Source organism: Aythya fuligula, chromosome 3, assembly GCF_009819795.1.
Source record: "Aythya fuligula isolate bAytFul2 chromosome 3, bAytFul2.pri, whole genome shotgun sequence".
NCBI classification, from domain to species: domain Eukaryota; kingdom Metazoa; phylum Chordata; class Aves; order Anseriformes; family Anatidae; genus Aythya; species Aythya fuligula.
Genome location: NC_045561.1, coordinates 33109615 through 33128693, shown reverse-complemented (window position 1 = coordinate 33128693; position 19079 = coordinate 33109615). Strand labels below are relative to the sequence as shown.

At 51.9% G+C, this 19079-nt stretch overlaps 1 protein-coding gene across 1 annotated transcript; it reads left to right on the top strand.

Annotated features, from left to right (window-relative positions):
- The first annotated feature begins 80 nt into the window (after positions 1 to 80).
- AARS2 (alanyl-tRNA synthetase 2, mitochondrial) lies at positions 81 to 17172 on the top strand. The gene is made up of 22 exons (XM_032184639.1): positions 81 to 245; positions 349 to 537; positions 1218 to 1363; positions 1974 to 2168; positions 2533 to 2677; positions 3083 to 3228; positions 3535 to 3643; positions 4247 to 4285; positions 4999 to 5110; positions 5725 to 5852; positions 6566 to 6716; positions 8440 to 8609; positions 9465 to 9578; positions 9983 to 10123; positions 10392 to 10529; positions 11538 to 11647; positions 12840 to 12948; positions 14654 to 14776; positions 15113 to 15223; positions 16034 to 16117; positions 16236 to 16346; positions 16631 to 17172. The coding sequence occupies exons 1-22, from the start codon at positions 81 to 83 to the stop codon at positions 16793 to 16795; spliced, it is 2901 nt and encodes a 966-aa protein (XP_032040530.1). The 3' UTR covers positions 16796 to 17172.
- Positions 17173 to 19079: the final 1907 nt, after the last annotated feature.

The following is a 19079-nucleotide window of genomic DNA, read 5'->3' as shown; positions in this document are numbered from 1 at the left end:
CTCCTCCTCCTCCTCCCCGCCTCCCCCTGCCCCCTTCCCCCTGCCATGGCGCCCTTCCTGTTTCCGCCCCTCGCCCTAAGATGGCGGCGGGCGGCCGCCTGCCCTCAACGCTGCCCGCAGCCCGGGTCCGCGCCGCCTTCCTGCGCTTCTTCCAGCAGCAGCACGGCCACCGCCGCCTGCCCTCCGCCCCCGTGCGGCCCCGCGGGGACCCCAGCCTCCTCTTCGTCAATGCGGGCATGAACCAGGTGCGCCACAGCCCCTCCGGGTGGCAGCGCTGGCTGCACCCCCCACCACCACCACCACCTCCCCTCCCCTTCCATCTCTCTCTCTTTCCCCGTTATCTCGCAGTTTAAGCCCATTTTCCTGGGCACGGCGCACCCCCGCAGCGAGCTGTCGCGGTACCGGCGGGTGGTGAACAGCCAGAAGTGTGTGCGCGCCGGGGGCAAGCACAACGACCTGGAGGACGTGGGCCGGGACGGCTGCCATCACACCTTCTTCGAGATGCTGGGCAGCTGGTCCTTCGGGGACTACTTCAAGGTGAGGCGGGGACGCAGCTCTGCCGGCTGCTGCAGGCCTGAAAAAAATAAATTTATCTGCGCTAGGTGGCATGGCAAGCGGCATATTCCCCCTTGGTAGCCCCATGGTTGGAGGGCGGCGTGCTGGGGCACTGGGTGTTCCCGCAGAGAGCTCGTTTCTCTCAAAATATTCAGCTTTTCAGAGCTTCAGACAGTGTGTACAAACCAAAGTTCACCGGGTGAACGCCACTGTTGAGCCTTCGCGTGGGTTAAAAGAGGTTTCCAGTTCTCCTGGTGCTTTTTGCTGTAAAGGTGTTAAAAGGGAAGAAGAATAAAAGATGCTAGTAGTTTTGCTCGCAAATACGATTTTCCATGGAAAGAAATAACCAGCTAAGTAAACAGGAATGTTAAATAAACAGGAGCACTTCTGGTGGTAAACAGGTGAGTGTTGGCCACGCTGAGATCCTGAAGGTCTCCCAGTAATTTAGGAATGTCAAGTTTATATGATAGAGATGAGCTGTGTCACTTGTCCAACCATCGTGCTGCTCTCCGAACACACACTCTTTTTTTCTTTTTTTTTAATCCCAAAATGAGAGTGGCTGAAATGTGCTTCTTTGGCGCCTGACTCCTGTCCTGAAGAACCTTCTGTCTCACTCCACACCTTGGATCCCTGTGCTACCTCTGTGTCCCTTATCTGCTCAGGAGGAAGCGTGCAGCATGGCCTGGGAGCTCTTGACAGAGGTCTACGAGATCCCCAAGGATCGCCTCTACGTCACGTATTTTGGCGGAGACTCCTCACTGGGGCTGAGCGCTGACAAGGAATGCAGGGACATATGGCTCCAGCTGGGGTGAGTGTGTTAGAGAAAAGGTCCTGAGCAGCAGGTACTGACGTTCCACCCTACGTAGCCTCTCATTTGCTCTTTAGTTAATGGGAAGCAAATGCAGGAGTCAAAAACTGGTTTTTAAACATGTTTAGTTTCTGCTTTGTTTGGGCTGCTAAAAGTCTGAGCGCTCTGGGGCATTTCACCTTTAAGCTGCTGCTCAGATGCTGTCAGTTTGGGGCCGCACACCCAAGCCTGTCTGACCTAGGTGAAGTGCCTGAAGAATGTCTTTGTCCTTTCCTTCCATCCTGATCACATCTTAGCTCTGCTAGATTTTTTTCCAAGGAGAAAAGTGGCCCCACTGACCTGGTGGAGCGCCCGTCTCCATCAGCGGGAGCCGGATTCAGTTTGCTAGCTATTCGGAGCAGTGAGTAGGGTCCTGTTAAGTTTGGGGCCGTCTGTTCCTGCTAAGGAGCATAATTCTGCATGAACTGAAGCAAACAAGTCCTAATGTGTTTGGATAGTGAGTTGCAACAGTCAGAAAGGATCCCTTCTTCCAGATTTCCCTGTTACATAGGATACTTTGTGCTTTTCATGCATGCCCCAGCACTGCTACCTCTGTTGTCTGCCTTTCCAGGGTGCCTGCTAGTCGCGTGCTGCCTTTTCCACTGAAGGACAACTTCTGGGAGATGGGTGACACAGGTCCCTGCGGTCCCTGCACAGAGATCCACTACGACCACGTGGGTGGTGGCAGAAATGCTGCAGCACTGGTGAACCAGGGCAGCCCTGACGTGGTGGAGATCTGGAACCTGGTCTTCATGCAGTATAACAGGTACCAGGCGCTTTGACTAAGCTCCAGAGCCTTTCCCCCTCATATAACATTATAACTGTATGTGTATATCCTCTGACATCTCAGAGAAAACCTGAGAATAAGGAGAAGGCCTGGGGCCCCTGTTGAAGGAAGCCCCTTTTCTGCATGTCACAGTGTACCTGACTATCTGACCCTTAGAGCCTGGCTGCCTGGCAGTGCCAAGGCAGGCTGCTGTTAGTCTCATCCCTGAGCATGTTTCTGTTGGGTCACCTCCTGTTTCCATCCCCCATCACTCTCCCAGTCTCTGTGACTCACCTGTACCTTTTCTTTGCCCCTGACCTGACTCCTGGTTCTCTTTTGCCTTTTTTTCCTGGCTCACTGACAGAGAGGTGGAAGGGAATTTGCTTCCCTTGCCTCAGCACCATGTGGATACAGGAATGGGCTTGGAAAGGCTGGTGGCCGTTCTGCAGAACAAACGCTCCAACTACGACACGGATCTCTTCACGCCCATCTTGGACGCCATTCACAAGGTGACAGTGCTCCTGCTCAGAGTTACAGCTAAGCAAAAGCCCCTTGAGTGCAGACTGCCTGGTACCATAGTACAGCCTTCTCTACACGTGGTACTGTGCTGTATTTTGAGAGAGGAGGTTTGTCTGGCCAGGCCCACGGCAGCATCTAAGGGAGCTGAGGGAAAATTCCACTGGTATATCAGCACTGCCGGTTCCTTCGTCCTTCAAGTTTTCCTAAATTCCTCAGGGCCAAGGCATTGGTTGGCCAGTCTGTAATGTTCTGGAAGGATTTAATGAGTACATCCTAGACGCACAAGGTAGTTGAGAAGCATGATGTCAGGTGTAGCTGGCTGCCTCTAGGATTGCAGCTTTTCCTTCTGCAGCCATTCACCCATGCTGATCTGTCTCTCCCCTTTTTGTTTTTAGGGCTGTGGCACGCCCAGGTACCAAGGTCTGGTGGGGGATGCTGACGCTGGGCGTGTGAATATGGCCTACCGCGTGGTGGCAGATCACGTGCGGACCTTGTGCGTGTGCATCACTGATGGCATCTACCCAGGCCTCTCTGGAGCAGAGTAAGGATGTGTGGAAATGGCACAGTGTGGTGGGAATTAGGTCCAGAAGGGAACGTGAGCAGCTAGGGGAGCGGTTCTGGTGTGAGCCAAAGTAAGGGGTGCCCCCTATCTTTGGGGAGACAGGAAGGTGAGAGCCTGGAGGAGGTTCAGACCTGCAATAACTCATCCTTGGGTAGGCGCAGAGTGCATGGAGCAGCTCTTTGGCAATAGGTTGGGCCTGAGAGGGGCTGCACGTGGGGTGTGCTGGATGCGGGAGCTGTGCAGGGATGCTCATGTGCTGCCCGGGACGTTCTGCCCTGCTTTCAGACTGGTGCTGCGTCGGATCCTGCGCCGGGCTGTCCGCTTCTGCTCTGAAGTCCTTCGCGCTCCGCCTGGGCTCTTGGCTTCACTCGTGCCTACTGTAGTGGAAGTGCTGGTGAGTAAAAACTGCTGCACTGGGGAAGAATTGATCATATGTCCTATTCAGCCCCCTGTTCCATTTGTGTACGCCATCAGGAGGCAATCTGGGATGGAAAGGAGCTCCAGGAGGGGATGCGTGCTGTTGTGCATTGCAGTAGTAAAAAATCTCTTGTCTCCTGATCGTTTCTGATGGGGGAATAGGGGCCATGGGGTGCCTAATGGGGCCAGTGCTAACAGTCACCGTGAGTGTGTAAGTGTATGCAAGGGCACGCTTCTTTCCTGAGGGCAGCAGCTTCCAAGCTGTCATATCTGGTTAAAGCCTTCTGAAATCGGTCCCCGTGGTTACTAACAGCATCCTAAATGGCAGGGCTTGCTTCCCATTGTGAACTGACGTGTTTGCCACGGAGATGCTTTGCAGGGGCTAGCAGAGGAGGGTCATGGGGAGGTAGCCAGGAGACAGCAGCTCTGAGTCCAGGTGTGATTGTCCTGCTGTGATGCTGTCCTTGAGGCTGTGCGCTGGGGCTCCCTTCACGTTTACGTGCCTGAGAAACCTCTGTAATGCTTGTGACACTGTGAGATCTCCTGAGGATGTTATCTCTAACTGAGGCTCACTCCACAGGGCGATGCCTACCCAGAGCTGAGGAAGAGTGCAGACCAGGTGAGTGATGTGAAAACCCCTGGAGAGAAACCCCCTTTCTTATTGTCATTGGGGGGCACAGCTCTCAGAGGCAGAAGGCAGCGCTGTCTCGGGACTTAGCTGGAGGAGTTTCCCTAGGTGGGTTCTTGTGGGAAGGCCTTGATGTGAGGGGAGCACATCTGCATCATGGGCACTGCCTGGACGTGAAAATCTGTGGCAGATTTCTTTGTGGGAGCTCTATTAAATCCTTAGCAGGGACGCCTTGTTCTAATATCAGGCAGGCATTGCTCTGAAAAAGCTAGGGCAGCTCCTTTGCTGAATCCAAGTACAGCCTGTCCTAGCTTGGGTACCCTTTGTCCAAAGTGGTTTGGGGATTTAGGGCTAGTCCCTCCTAGCTTCAGCTGACAGCAGCTGTGACAAGCAATTTCTCTGGCTGTTCCAGCCATGCAACTGTAATTGGGTCACGGATAACAAATGGATGACAAGGAGCATTTGTCAGCATCCAGCCTTCCCCAGGTGGATGGTCAATATTTCCGTAACAGGAACACAGTGATCGGAGTCGCAGTGACTTTGGTGCTGTTTAATAGCGCGCCGGAGCCACGTTGTGATGGCTGCTTGCAGAACAAGGGGGCTGGTTCAAGCAGACAGCACCAATTACACACCCGCTTGGGCTGAGCTGAGCTGGGGAGCTCCCTGAGGTGTTATAGCCAACTCTTTTTCTGCTCCTTGGGCAGGTCATGAATATCATCAATGAGAATGAAGCTGCTTTCCTGTCCTCCCTCGAGCGGGGGAGGCGCGTCATTGAGCGGACAGTGCAGCAGATGCAGCCCTCCACAAATTTCCCAGGTGAGTCTCCTCCTTCAGCCAAGCTGCACTTAAAGCTGGTTTGATCCATGTCATGGCCAGCACTTAAGTCAAAACTCTTTTGGACTCGAAGGTCTTTGAAGGTCCCTTCCAACTGAACTATTCTATTCTTGTGAGTGTCTGTCTGCTTCCCCCACATGCCCTCAAGAACATTCCAGCCCTGGGCACTCCAATGCCAAATTTAAAAGTAGATAGTGCTCCTTTCTCCAGATCGTGATTGTTTCCTAGAGCATCATTCTCACGACAAACTAGGTACTGGGAAAGTCAGAAGCATTCTGTTGCTGCTTTATTTACTGACTAAATGGGTCTTTACAAGATGTAGCCAAAAGGAGGACCCACCCAGAGCAGCTGCCTATCTAGCTGTGCTGCGCTGAATTTTGACAGGATGTGGCTTTGGGGCACCACTAACATTTAGTCCTGTACTAAAAGAACTTTGTGGCTTCTCTTCCCTTCCCCATTTTCAGTGCAGTTGCACACAGTAAAAGTGAACTTGGCTGCCAAAGCACACACGAGATTGGTCTCATCCAAGCAACTTTGGAGATGACTTTGCATTCCATGTTCACAAGGAGTTCATGTGCTTCTTTTTTGTCCTACAGCTGATGTAGCCTGGTCTCTCTATGGGAATTTGGGGTTTCCTCTGGATCTGATTGACTTGATGCTTGAAGAAAAGGGAATCCGTTTGGATTCAGATGCTTTCAGTGAACTTGTTCTGGAGGATGCGAAGGTAAGAGAGGCTCTCCTCATGAGGATAATTCAGAGCCTGTGCTTTCCTGTGGAGGCAGAATTCCTTTTACTGCTCCTCAGATGCACCACAGGGCCACGTGCTTTTTCCCTGGAATGGAAGCGGGTCTGAAACAGTAGCTGGGTCATGCTGACTTCATCTGTGGGTGTGGGACTGAGGAGTATTGGCTGGTGATTCCTGTCAGATCAGTGGCAGTGTTTTACAATACTGGCTGGAGTGGTGGTTGTAGAATTACACACGTTAGGGGTGACCTCTGGCAGTTGTGTAGTCCAACGCTCCACGCAAAGCAGAGCCAGCATAGACAGCCCAAACAGCAAGTGATTTGTGAAGAGTTGACGTAATCCTTTCAGCCTCTGTAGTGCTGGAAGACTCGCACTGCCCACCTTGTGCAGTAATCAGATCAAGGCTGATTACATAACATCAAGGCTGTGCTCTTCTCAGCTTTAATGGCCTGGAATTTTCACAGCTATGCAGCAAGCTGGGCTTTGTTAGCAGTTGCTTGTGACTTGCCCCTGTGGGTGGTGTTGAGTGCTTGTGGGGCTGGAAGGAATGGGTTTGGTTTAGTATCAGCATAGACATAAAGGAGTCATTTCCAGGAAGGTGGAAGCAGTTGCTTCTAGCCATAAAACTCCAGTTACTGGGGAAACCAATCCCCTGGGTACCTCCCCTCTAACCCTGCCTTTGCTCTGCTGCAGCGGAAGGCTCAGGGCGCGCAGGCAGGACAGCTGGAGGGCACAGCTGTGCACCTGGATGTGCACTCGCTGGCTCAGCTGCGGGGTGACAACGTGCCTGCTACTGATGACTCTCCGAAATACTCCTACAAGCTTGGGCAGCACGGGCAGTACGGTAAGTGGCCATGTCCTTTATGTAGGACAAACTCTGCCTAAGGAATCTGTCATCAGACTGCTTTTGCTGGCCTGGTGCACGCAGGAGGACAGGGATCTTGTGGTTCAAACTTGTCCACTTCGCTGCTACATCCCTTCTTTGCCCCTATACCTTTTTCTGAGGTATTTGCCATTCTGGTGGCATGTCCTCAGGAAAGCTCAGGCTAGTGACAAGGCTGTGAGATGTGGGTTGCTGAAGCAGTGACTTGATTTCTGCCAGAGGTGAGTCTGTCCCCAACAATCAGGCTCCTGAATGTGAGTGCTAGGGAGAGTGATGCCAGTTGAGGTGGCTGCTTAAAGCCAGGGACTTGCTATTTCCTTGGCAGGCCGCTAGATGACAGTGCAGGCTTTTTGTCGTTTGGGCTAACTGGGGTTGCTGATGCTCCAGGGGAAGCATAAAGCTAAACCACAGAGAGTAAGAGGTGATGTGGCTGTCACAAGCAATTAGATAGCTGTGTACAGCCAGCTCCATCTTACCCAGCATGCTGGTGGCAACCCACAGTAAGTGAAAAGTGAGGCAGTTCAAACTATAAGTACTACAGCAAGCACAGTGAAGGAAAATTAGCCCATCATAGGCATTGGCTGAAATTTCCAAGCTAGTACTATCCCACCTTTTCAGGCACTGAATCGTGGAGTAATTCAGGTTAGAGGGGACTTCTGGATGTCCCATCTCTTGATGCAGAAAGGATCTGCTTCGCAGTCAGATCAGGTTGCTCAGGGCCTTCTCCAGGTAAGTTTTCAGTATCTTCAAGGATGAAGATACCACTGCCTCTCTGGTCCCTCTTCCAGTTCTTTATCACCATGTGAAGTTTTTTTCCTTATGTACAACCAGAATTTCCCCAGCTCTAGACATAGTGTCACAGACGCCACACAGAGGTGAATAACTGCTTTCTTTGGCCTGCTGACTACGTTTGCGTTCACACAGCCCAGCAGGTAGCAGCCTTCTTGCTGCAGGGGCACCGTGCTGACTTGTGTTCATCTTGTCCTTGAGAACCTGAAGGTTGCTCTCAGTCCATTTCTGCAGCCTGCCAGATCCCTCTGAAAAGCAGCCGGGCTCTTCAGTGTATTGTCTGGTCCTGACCACTTGCTGCCAGACACAAGCAGGATAAGCGTGCATCCCCTCCTGTCATGGATTATTGTTAATGAAGCTGTTGAAAGGCGTTGGCCCTAATATCAGCCTACAAGTAGCTCTGCTAGTAACTGAGTGTCAGCTGAACTTGGAAACTTTGAGCAGTTTTCTGTGGGGCCCAGCATTTGGCCTGCATTTGGCTTCAAGGCTGCTCAGGCAGATGTGTCAGAAGCTTGCTAAGTCAAGGAACGTGACTTTGCTGCCTTCCCTTGTCCACCAAGCCAGTCATCTCTGTCAAAGGCAGTCAGGCTGGCCAAGCACACAGCATAGCATGATAGAGATGTGTCTGTGCCACATCTTGCTCTGTCAGACTCACATGGACCCTGCCTGGTTAGCTACTACCCGGCAAGTGCCTCACTGGGTAAATGAGGGTGGCTTGCTTCCAGATAACAGATCCTGTGTCCTTTCTGCCAATAGCTGTTCCTACCCTACAAAGTCAAGTGCCAGCTTTCATTATAGGATGGGTGTTGGCAGGGTTGGCATGTGGTGCCCCCTTTCATGGTGTGATCTGCCAGGGTGCTCGCACTGATTGCTTCCATCTTCTTCCCCTTGGCAGAGTTCAGCCCGTGCCAGGCCACCGTCCTGATGCTGTACAGAGATCAGTCTCTACAGAAGGAGGTTGGGGCAGGGCAGCGCTGTGGTGTCATCTTGGACAGGACTAACTTTTATGCAGAGCAGGGTGGGCAAGCCTCTGACCAAGGCTACCTGATACGCTTAGGACAGCAGGTGAGAGACCTTTTGCTGCCTGAACCCAAGGCAGTCCTGGACATCGAGGCCAGGCAGACCTCCCCAAATGATGAGCTACTTTGCTGTATTAATTAGCAGGCTGCTAGCTCTTGACAGTGTCCTTGACTTTGTGTTGGGGTTGGTGGGGTGAGGAAGAAGCAGCAGTAACCTGGTGGAGGTGGACCTGCTGCTCTGGTTGTCTCTCTCAGCCTTTTGCAATTTCTTCTTGCTGGGGATGACGGGGAGCTCTTCAGCGTGCTGTGTTCTTCACAAGTAGGGTGGCATCCGCCTCTGCAGCAAGTTCTTTCTACACTGACAGAGAGAAAGCTTTGACTCTCTTCTAAGAAGAAGGGGTGCAGCTTTTTCTCCCTCCCATGTTCTAGCTCCTGACAGTCACCTTTGGGCGACGATGCTGCCTTTTTAGCCTTGCAGAATGTGATAGTGCCTTGCTTAGCATGTCTCCCCAAGATGAAAGAGGGATCAAGTTTTTCTTGCCAACCTTGTGAAGCAGAAGAGGCACCGTGGATGCCTGATGCAGGTGCCTTGGCAGCTGCTGTCCAATTTCTCTTGGACAGACATCCCCGCTAGGAAAATTCATTAGCACAGTTGGCATTGCTGCCCCTCCACTGCAAACTGGCAGTCTCGACCTGTTGTGCAGTGAGTGGCTGGCTGCAAGGAAGGGCTGAGGCACGCTGGTTATGCTGGCTGGAAGCTTGTCCCTGCTTTTCACACCCCATTGCTGTCTCTTTGGGACCAACAGGGGTTGTGTTTCACAGTAGGATCAAGCAGATGTGTAGCATGGGTCTTTGGATGCTCCCTGTGCCCTAACTCATCTTTCTGTGTCTCTCTGTTCAGGACATCCTCTTCCCTGTAGAGTCAGTTCGTCTCTGTGGTGGTTACGTGGTCCATGAGGTCACTGCTGTGGAAACCCTGCGTGCTGGAGATCAAGTTCAGCTTTTCGTGGATGAGGTAATAACTCAGAGCTCTTAACCCTTTTCCAGCCTTTCTTTGAAAGTCATTTAATGCCGTGAGTAACCTGGGCATGGCAGCGGTTCCTTGTGTTCCTGAGACTTCTTTATTGCAGTGGGAAGGAGGACTTACAAGTGAGTTTGTCTGTAGTCTTGTATGAGCTACAGGTCTGTCCAGAAGCGTTCAGCCTACCCTTGCTGTTTTACAGAGGCGATCCCATGGCGAAAAGAAGTGAGATCTGCCCTCTGACATAAATTCATCTGGCAGCTGTGCTACCTGTTGTTCTGTCACCATCACCCCCCCATCCCCTCGCATGCAGCCTTTCACTTCCCTCCTTATGCCATCCTCTGCTCCCCCAGGCTGTGCAGAAGCAGCCCACCAGGGGAAATTGTCTGTGCTTTCAGGCCCGGCGGCTGGCCTGCATGACCAACCACACCGCTACCCACCTGCTCAACTTTGCTCTCCGCCACGTCCTGGGTGACAGGACGGAGCAGCGAGGGTCCCACGTGACAGCAGAGCGGCTGCGCTTCGACTTCGATATCCAGGTGACTCTGGGCTCGTGTCTCCTTGCTTCTCAGCAGTACCAGCACCTCGGTACTGGCCTCTCTTCGGGGATTTTTCTCCTCTCGCTGTAGTCACTTCTATAGAGAGGTGGGAGGGTCGTGATGCTCGCTATTCCCTTTTACAAGCAGGGAAGGTGAGTCATGGGGAAAGTGGTGTGTCCAAGCTGAGTTGTCTGTGAGCCCAGAGTTCTCCCTCCTTTGTTCTGTGCCTTTTGGGAGGCTTCTCCTGAAGGCTGATTTGCTTCCTCAGGGTCCTGTGACTGTGGAGCAGCTGCAGCGAGTTGAGCAGGTGGTCCAGGATGTGATCAAACGAAATGAGGCTGTGCATATGGCTGAGGTTCCCCTTGCGCTGGCAAGAAGAGTTCAGGGACTTCGTGCTATGGATGAGGTACGACAGGAACATAGGTCATGTTTCTCTGAGCCTGCTCCTTCAGCAGGAATCATCTGGGCCATAAGAGAAGTTGAAGCAACAGGTTTCTGTAGGGGAAATGTCTCTCCAAACTCAGGAGGGAAAATGGGACAGAGATAAGATCTCAGGAGCACTGTTTTGTGATATGTGGCGACTGGTGGTGCATAGGCTTTCTGCTCATTTATCTGGCCCAACAGCTTATGGTGCCACCCATTTTTTTCTTTCTCCCATGGTGGCTGTTTGTGGGGGAGCAGCAGAGCTGCCCCTGACTCTGGGGGTGCTTTAGAAGAGGGGTAAAGTAAGGCAGGGACCTGAAGCTGCCTGTAAGTGCCCCTGTGTCCTGGTTTCAGTTAGCACAGAATTAATTTTCTTCCTAGTAGCTGGTGGAATGCTGTGTTTTGGCTTAGAATGAGAAGAGTGCTGATAACACCCCGATGCTTTAATTGTTGCAGAGCAGTGCTTATACTAAGCCAAGGACATCTCAGCCTTTGCTCTGTCCTGCCAACAGGCAGGCTGGGGGGTGCAGTAAGAGCTGGGAGGGGACAGACCCAGGACAGGTGACCCAAACTAGCCAAAGGGGTATTCCATACCATCTGACGTCATGCTAAACAATATATAGGGGTGGCTAGCCGGGGGGAGGGGGCCGGACTGCTCGGGGTTAGGCTGGGCATCGGTCAGCGGGTGGTGAGCAATTGCATTGTGCATCACTTGTTTGTACATACTATTATTACTTTCGTATTATCACCATTGTATCATCATTATTATTATTGTTATTATTATTTTTGTTATTTTTTTTTTCTTTTCCTGTCTTATTAAACTGTCTTTATCTCAACTCATGGGCTTCACTTTCCATTTCTCTCCCCCGTCCCAGAGAGGGAGGGGGGAGGGTGAGCGAACGGCTGCGTGGTGTTTAGCTGCCGGTCGGGTTAAACCACGACACCCTGAAGGACTGTGTGGTTAGCTGCTGATCCCTGTCTCCTCTGTCAGGAGTATCCAGACCCGGTGAGGATAGTGTCCCTCGGGGTCCCTGTGGAGACTGTGCTGACCTGCGACTCTGAGGCTGCAAGGCAGACCTCTGTGGAGCTCTGCTGTGGGACGTAAGTGTCTTTTACCTACAGTCAGATGGTGTGTTTGTCTGCAGACTGTGTCCTTCTGATTCTCTCGAGCTGCTTCCCACCCTGACCCGGGGATCAGCCTGTGTGAGGATCTCTGTATGCTCTGCAAGGCTTGTGTGTGAGCACTGGTGGCTGAGGTAAAGGCATAATTCCAAGTCCCACTCTCTGATCCTTCCTCATCTGAAATGGGGACAGAATAGGCTGGTTGTAGAGATTGGGAAGTACCAAAACGTTAACAAAATGCAAAGTATTTTTCCTTGTTTCACACTCTGAAGCCCACCTGGAAGCTGCAGGGCTCCATCGGTGTGAGCAGGGTGCGTGTCCTCTCACTCTAAACTGAGATAGGGAGCTGTGGTTTTGGGGTTGCAGGAGGGCAGGAAACCCAACAGGAGACTCTGTGATGGTTGGCAGAATTAGGGGCCAGTCTGATTATTTTAATTATTTTAGCCCTTTTAGCACTAATGAGAGTAGAAGAAGAGTTAATAATCGTAGGACAGTGATACCATGAAAACAAAAAGGAACAAATTGGCCTTTGAGCTGATACAGCTGGAAATGAGCAAGTTTCTAGTCATGAGAACATTCACGTGGGAGGAGTGGGACAAGAAACTGCAGGGGAGTGGAGATGATCAATTCTAGCAAAGCTGTCTGAAATGGTTACTTGTGGTAACGGAGAACCTGAGACGCTGTGGTTGTTTTCCTTCTTGGCTATTCAACATTGGATATGAAAGGGGAAAGTCATCGGTGCCCTCTGTCTGCATGGCTGCAATGTGTCTGGAGATGACTGGCCTTTCTGCAAGCTGGTCTGACAAAGGAGTGGGGGAGTTGAAGGAAAAAATTGTGTTCTGCAAGCTTCAGCAGTGGCTGAGTAGCAAGGGAAAAATTCTAATCCATCCTAGTGCTGAAAGAAAGGACAGCAAGGCAGAACTTGGCTGTTAGGTACATTTGGCAGAAGCCTGCTGAGCTGGTAGCACGGAGGTTCTTCTGGAGTAGCCTCAGCTCTGCTGTCTCTTGCCTGACCAGGTGCCACCAGGATTTTAGGGATGGAAAGGACTGAAGCTGTTGGGACTGGGGAGGGGCTGCTCTACTCCAGATGTGTCTGAAATGGAAGTAGGCTCCCTGATTTCTGGTCCCAGAGGGCAACTTGTTTCTTTCCTGTTCTCCGTCAACTTTGCAGGCACCTTCTCCAAACAGGAGCTATGGAGGACCTGGCCATCGTCAGCGAGCGCCAGCTTGTGAAAGGGGTTAGCCGTGTCATTGCAGTCACAGGGAGACAGGCCAAGCAGGTAAGAAAAGGGTACTGAGATTTCAGATGGACCCAATTTTACAGGTTCCTGCTTAGACAAGCAGATTCCCTCTGCTGGAGCCTCCCTGCTACACCTGATCTTGTTTCCTTCTTTACCCTGGGGCCAGCTCTGCTGCTGTACCTCACTCTTCACATCCATTCCCCCTTGTCCCACGCTCCTGTCTCCATGACCTTCATTCCTCCCTTCAGACCCCCCTTTTCCAAGATAGAAACTTGGCACAAAATATCAGGAAGCCTCTGGAATAGAAATTTCAGTCTCCAGGTAGGTATTTAAAGGTGTGATCCTTTGTGCTTTGCTTCTACCTCCTACCTGTCACAGGTGGATTTGTACTTTATGACTACAGGGCTCTGCCCTCGTTCTTACAGCCTTTTGGCTTCTTTCTTTAGTCTCTTTCTTGCCAAACTGTAGTTCTGATCTGATAAGGTCTTTATAAGAAGCAATCAACCTATTAGTGTGTCTGCGAGATCTCTGTTCTTGAGTATCTGGAAGCGCCAGGGGCCCTGCACCCTGACTGCTTCCTTAAAGGCTGCAGACAGAGGAGAGTGACCCGCTGCCATCACAACTGGGAAAACTGGAAGCAAAGCTCCCCCCTCAAATCTGTTGCTTTTTGGCTGGCTGTGTCCCATGCATAGCTGTGTTCCCACCAGTTTGTCTTGATGCAGAGGAATGAAAAGCTGCAGGGCACATCTGCATGCTTTGCTGGAAGCGTTGACCTGAGGAGCCCCCGAGAGGAGCTGTGGATGTGTTAATCAGACAAAGGAGACTGCAGGCAGGGCGGAGCAACGTGGAACAAGGAATGGGTATTTAGCTGGGCAGAACAGATCTCTCTGCCCACAGGTTTTCCTATATCGTCTCTGCTATTCTGGTGTATAATCTCCCAGGACCCTCACAGGCACAAAGATCTGGCAGGGCAGAAGTGGTCCAAACACTAAAGATTTTCACTGGTGGCAAAAAGCTTGTATTAGCTTTTTTTTATTAATAGTAGCGTTGGTGTTGGCAAAAGCAATAAGAAATGCACCAAGACCAGCTGAACTCATCCTCAGGGAAACGTCAGCTGATGAGGTTTCTTTAATCTTGGTTTAGTGTTTCTTCAGTCTTCGTGTTTAACTTCAGTTAGTTTCAAGAGTGTGCTTGCTAATGCATTAAAAAGTAAATGGATACCCGAGTTTTTTGCATTGAAATCATGATGGTTTGTTGTGAGATACTGAGGATATATGAGTTTTAGGTTAGATGTTAGGAAGAACTTCTTTACTGAAAGGGCTGTTAGGCATTGGAACAGGCTGCCCAGGGAAGTGGTGGAGTCACCATCCCTGGAGGTCTTCAAAAGACGTTTAGATGTAGAGCTTAGCGATATGGTTTAGTGGGGATGCTAGCGTTAGGTCAGAGGTTGGACTCGATGATCTTGAGGTCTCTTCCAACCTAGAAATTCTGTGATTCTGTGGTAACGAGGTGACAGCTTGGTCCTGTGGGTGTGAACCTCTAGCACTGGTTGCAAATGTAGAGAGGAGCTTTGTATTGCAGAGTCTCATTGGGACAGTCGATTTTAAAGCCTGTCTGTAGGTGTCTTTCCTCTGGATGCTGAGCAGCACTTCAGTGGTTATGACCCTGCCACCTCCCCACATTCTCCATCCCTGCTCCTTCTTTCTGTTGCTGCACCTGAAGTGTTTTCTCTCCCTCTCTGCAGGCCCGAGAGGTAGGCCAGTGCTTGGCTGTGGAAGTGGACTCCGTCTCCATACGGATGAAGCAGAGGAGCACCTCTGTTGCTGAGATGCAGAACCTCTCCAAAGAAGTGGGCCAGCTGACCAAAGTAAGGATTACGTTCCTGTGCAGAAGGATCCTGCCGTAGGCTCTCCTGAGGTCCCCAGTAGGCTCACATTTTACCCCGTGGTCAATAGCAAGGAGAAGTTGCTACTTGCTGGTGCCTCGTTGGTCATAAAGATTTCAACCAGAGTCTAGGTGCCTTTGTTGCCAGAGGGAATATGAGAGGAGGAAGTGGTGGGGAGGGTAAAGCAGTGAAAAAGGGTTTCCAGGCTTCTCCCCAGGCTTTAGATGCCCAGCTGAAAAATCTTCTGGTCCTCCCAGAGAATGAGTAGTTGATTCCTAGGTACTATTCAGCGTCTTTACACAGCAAATTGTCTTGCAGGTGGTGGCTAGCACTGCAATGCCCCAGTGGCAAAGAAAAGAACTACAGACCATCCTCAAAGCGCTGCAGCGAACCGCCAACACAGCCATCAAGAAACTGGAGATGCAGCAGGTACTGTGGCAGCAGCACGCTCCCTGCAGCCTGCTGGCAGCAGTGAACCTGGTGTCTTTGGCACAGTTCACAGCACCTCAGTGACTGGGGTCCCATCAGAAGGCAAGGGAAAGCAGGTACAGTCACATGCAGTACAGCACAAGCCCTCTGTTGGGTTGATTTCACTGGCATTAACCAGGGCTGAAGGATTGACTGGTTTTGGCACACCCAAATACCCACAGCTCCCTCTCTCTGAGGATAGAGAACCCCCATCAGTGCTTTTATCAAACAGCAACAGGCACGTAGGCATTGCCGCCTCCTTAATACGTGGAGAAGATAAGGTGGCCCTGAAAATGAGCTTTAAAAGGTCCTGCAGCAGGAGAGTGGCCAGACAGAGCCTTTCTCTCAGCCGCATGGATGTTGCTCTGCTTCCCTGCTGCATTTGTCTTGCTAATTTACATGATTATGTTAAAAGCCCTTAGGAAATGCTTATTGGTGACTTAATATTCTCAGTAAGATCTATCCTGTCCTTAAAGTAGCAGCATCTTGCTACAAGATCCTGCCTGAGATGTGGCAATGAGTAGGCAGAGGAAAGAGGCTGAGAACAGCGTGGGTCTCTGTCCCCCTTTTGAAAGGGGTTCATCTCTTTGGGGTTGTACATGTGGAGATTTTAGTCTGCCAGCCTTACTTTGATCTCAGCTAGCATACACCTCTCCTCTATCCCACAGAGCAGTACTTTCACTCCTCATGTACGTGTTACATGCACATATACCCATCCTGCTCACCCGTGCCACCTGTAGCCCCTCAAGTGCTGTGTGTTTCCTCCTCCAGGCTGAAGAGAAGGCGCAAAGCCTGCTAACAAAGCACTGCAACCAACCTGTCATCATAGACACTGTCCCAGCTGACTCCCTGTCCGTGAGTGAATCATGTTGTGTGTTGGTCCAGCAGTCAAGGGGAGCTGCAGGCTGTGTTTTCTGCTGCACCCCGTTCTCCTTTGCCACAGCCTGACCCCTCCTCTCCCTGCTTCTCCTAGATCCTGATGAAGGTAGTGAACCAGCTGTGTGACAAATCTCCAGGCACATCAGTCCTGCTGCTCAGCCCTCAGGCTTCTGGAGAGGTGCTCTGTGCCTGCCAGGTGTCCAAGGTAAGCAGAACCCTGGCAGAGTCACGGGGAACCTGTCTTCAAAGAGAGACTGGGGCTGACTGCTCAGTAAGTCCCAGCTGAGTTTTTTTTAATGGGATTCTACCCAGTGTTGCTGGTTAATCTTGCTGGGGTAGGACCTGAGATGACCATACTGGGACCAGATAAGCTTTCAGCCTTTGCTGGGCACAGATAATACTCTATCCTCCAGGTCACGTCCACCTTCCTTCACCAAACTGTGGAGTGCTCCACAGCCCAAACCACTCTGCTCTGTGTCTCTTCCCCAGGACTGCCTCCCTGTGTTCTCTGCCGCTGACTGGGCCGTGGCTGTCTGTACGCAGATGGAGGGCAAGGCAGGAGGCTCTCCTATCGTCGCTAAGGGCAGTGGAAATGCCAAAGGCATTCAGGGAGCCCTGACTACTGCGCTGGAGTTTGCTCAGAGTAAACTCTGAAATAACTGTGGTGCTTTGGTGGCAGGACAGCTGCATGCCCCCCAGCGCAAGGTGCGTGGATACTTGATCCAGAGCACGCGTTACACTTTGATCTGAGAGGATGAGCAGCTTCCACGCTGAACGTTGCTGTAAATGCTGTGCTGGAGCACTCGGCTTCTGGCTATCAGGGATGAGCAGAGTCTGCTCCTGATACCACTGACAGAATAATGCTGCCTGTTCTCAGCATGGGTGTTTGGGGATTGAGCCTCAGAAAGTGCCGACTTCTTCTGGAACAGCGCAGTTCTTGCCACAAGACTGGCACTGGGAAGCTCTGTGAGAGCATGGGGGGATGGCACAGTGTTATCCCAACACTATTAAATGGCCGAGAATGTTTGATCTCCTGTGTTGATTTTTTTTATCTGCACCTTTCATTCGGCAAATGCTACTTCCAGCCTTGGAACTAAGGCAAAACTTGTTGCAAAGGGATTGCAAGCCTATGTCCTTGAGCATCTGCCTTTGCTGCCAAGAGATTTCAGCTGTCAGCAGAGTGCACAGGGACTTTACATCACCCTGCCCCGTACTTTATGCTGTGTTGCAGCTCAGAGCAGTCTCAAACCTCTTCCCTTCCTTCAGCCAACCTCTCGCTGGCTCTTTCTTTACTAGTGTTAGTAGCCTCCGGTGCTGGAAGGCAGAGCATATCTTCAGCACGATGGGAAGAGGTGGGAGCTGTGTTGTTGGTGATCTCTTGGAGGCAGGGGTGCTGCTGGTGCTTGTAGCATCTCTGCAGGACACCTGAGCCTGGCAGGAAGAGCTGGAACAGCTGGCCTGGTGCTTCAGGAGCTTGTGACGTGGCCAGAGGGGTGCTGGAGGGGGTGCATGGGGCAGGGATGACGGAGACAGTTCGTGCTGTTAGTGCCTGGTGCTGAACTGCTGCTGTGTTTTGCTCCAGCCACAGCAGTACCGGCTGTGGGGAGGGGAAGGATGCTCTGTCTGACTAGGAAAATGCTTTTCCCAGGTCCTTCTGAGTGCATTCGTGTTGCTATATTAATAGCTGCTGCTGGAGATGATGTCTGCTGTCGGTATTGGAGAGTAGGTGTGAAGAGGAGGAGAGAAGAGCCTGAGCTGCTCCTGCATCATGCTCCAAAAGCAGAGCCTGAGCTTGCCAGCAGTAGCAGCCTTACAAAATTAACCCCCTTTGGCCTGCTTTTTAGCTTAAAAGCTGCTGACCCCTTGTAAACTCTTTCCCAGCCCCTTACAGTGCAGGGATCCTTTGCAGCAGCCAAATGCGACGTGGAATCAGGCCAGTCTGTCTCCCTGTCAGTTTGGCATCCACTGCTGTATCAGCTGCTGCTTGGATTTCTCAGGAGCAAGGCTGCAACAACTCAGGACACCACTGCAGACAAAATAAGGCATGAAGTGTGTTTACCCACTTCTTCTAGCTGCCCTATCCAGCAGGGAGAGCAGCTTCGTGGCGAGCTGTCTGAGGGCTGGTTTGGCATCCAGTGTGCGCAGAAGGTTTCATCCTACCAAAAAGCAGTTCCGAGCAATGCTCAGCTGCGAGGGCTCGAGGGCACGTAACGTGGGTTTTAAATGGAGCTCTCTGGCCAGATAGCTGCCTGCATTCATTCACGAGAGATCAGAGGTGCAAGCAGCTCCTTGGGCACACGCTGCAGCTCCTAACAGCAAAGGCTGCAGGCACGCACGGGCCAGTGGGAAGCGGGAAACTAATTAAGAAGCAAGGTGGGTTTTGCCGTGAGCAGGTGCTATCGAGTTGGCAACGGCGCTCTAAGTCCAGATGGCCCCCCAAGGCCCCTGCAATGCCAGGGCTTGCCAGCCCCGACCCCAGGCAGCTACCTGGCATTGGCAGCAGGGGAGCTGGAAGCCCTTGCTCGTCTCTCCTGGCCTGCTTTGCTGCAGGAGCTTTGCTCTGGGTCGCCTGGGCTGCAGAGAGAGGCCAGCAGAAGCCGAGGACCCGCATCACACTGGATAGGAGACAGGTCACCTCCTATAAACCACCTCCACTATGTCCCTCTGGCACCACGCTCTGCAGCCAGCTCTAACACTTGGATTTGCAGCGGGTGTTTCTGTGCCACTCGCTGGGAGCAGCAAGGAGAGGCTTGCACGGGCACAGGGTTTCTGCCCTCATCCCTGACCGAGGTCGTGGCATCCCCTGCTCCTCGCCCAGCCTCGTTTCATGCCCTCCCCTCTTCCTTCGCATCAGAGGTGGCACGGGCTGGAGCTCCAGGAAGAGGAGGATAAAATCGGAGGCTCCGTAGGCCTTCTTTTCACATGGTGAATTATTTAC

Excerpts from the sequence above, each read along its gene's own strand:
- AARS2 (XM_032184639.1), top strand. The coding sequence starts at position 81 with ATGGCGGCGGGCGGCCGCCTGCCCTCAACGCTGCCCGCAGCCCGGGTC. Across the intron at positions 11,648-12,839 it reads GTGGAGCTCTGCTGTGGGAC|GCACCTTCTCCAAACAGGAG; the intron begins GTAAGTGTCTTT and ends TCAACTTTGCAG. Across the intron at positions 15,224-16,033 it reads AGAAACTGGAGATGCAGCAG|GCTGAAGAGAAGGCGCAAAG; the intron begins GTACTGTGGCAG and ends TTCCTCCTCCAG.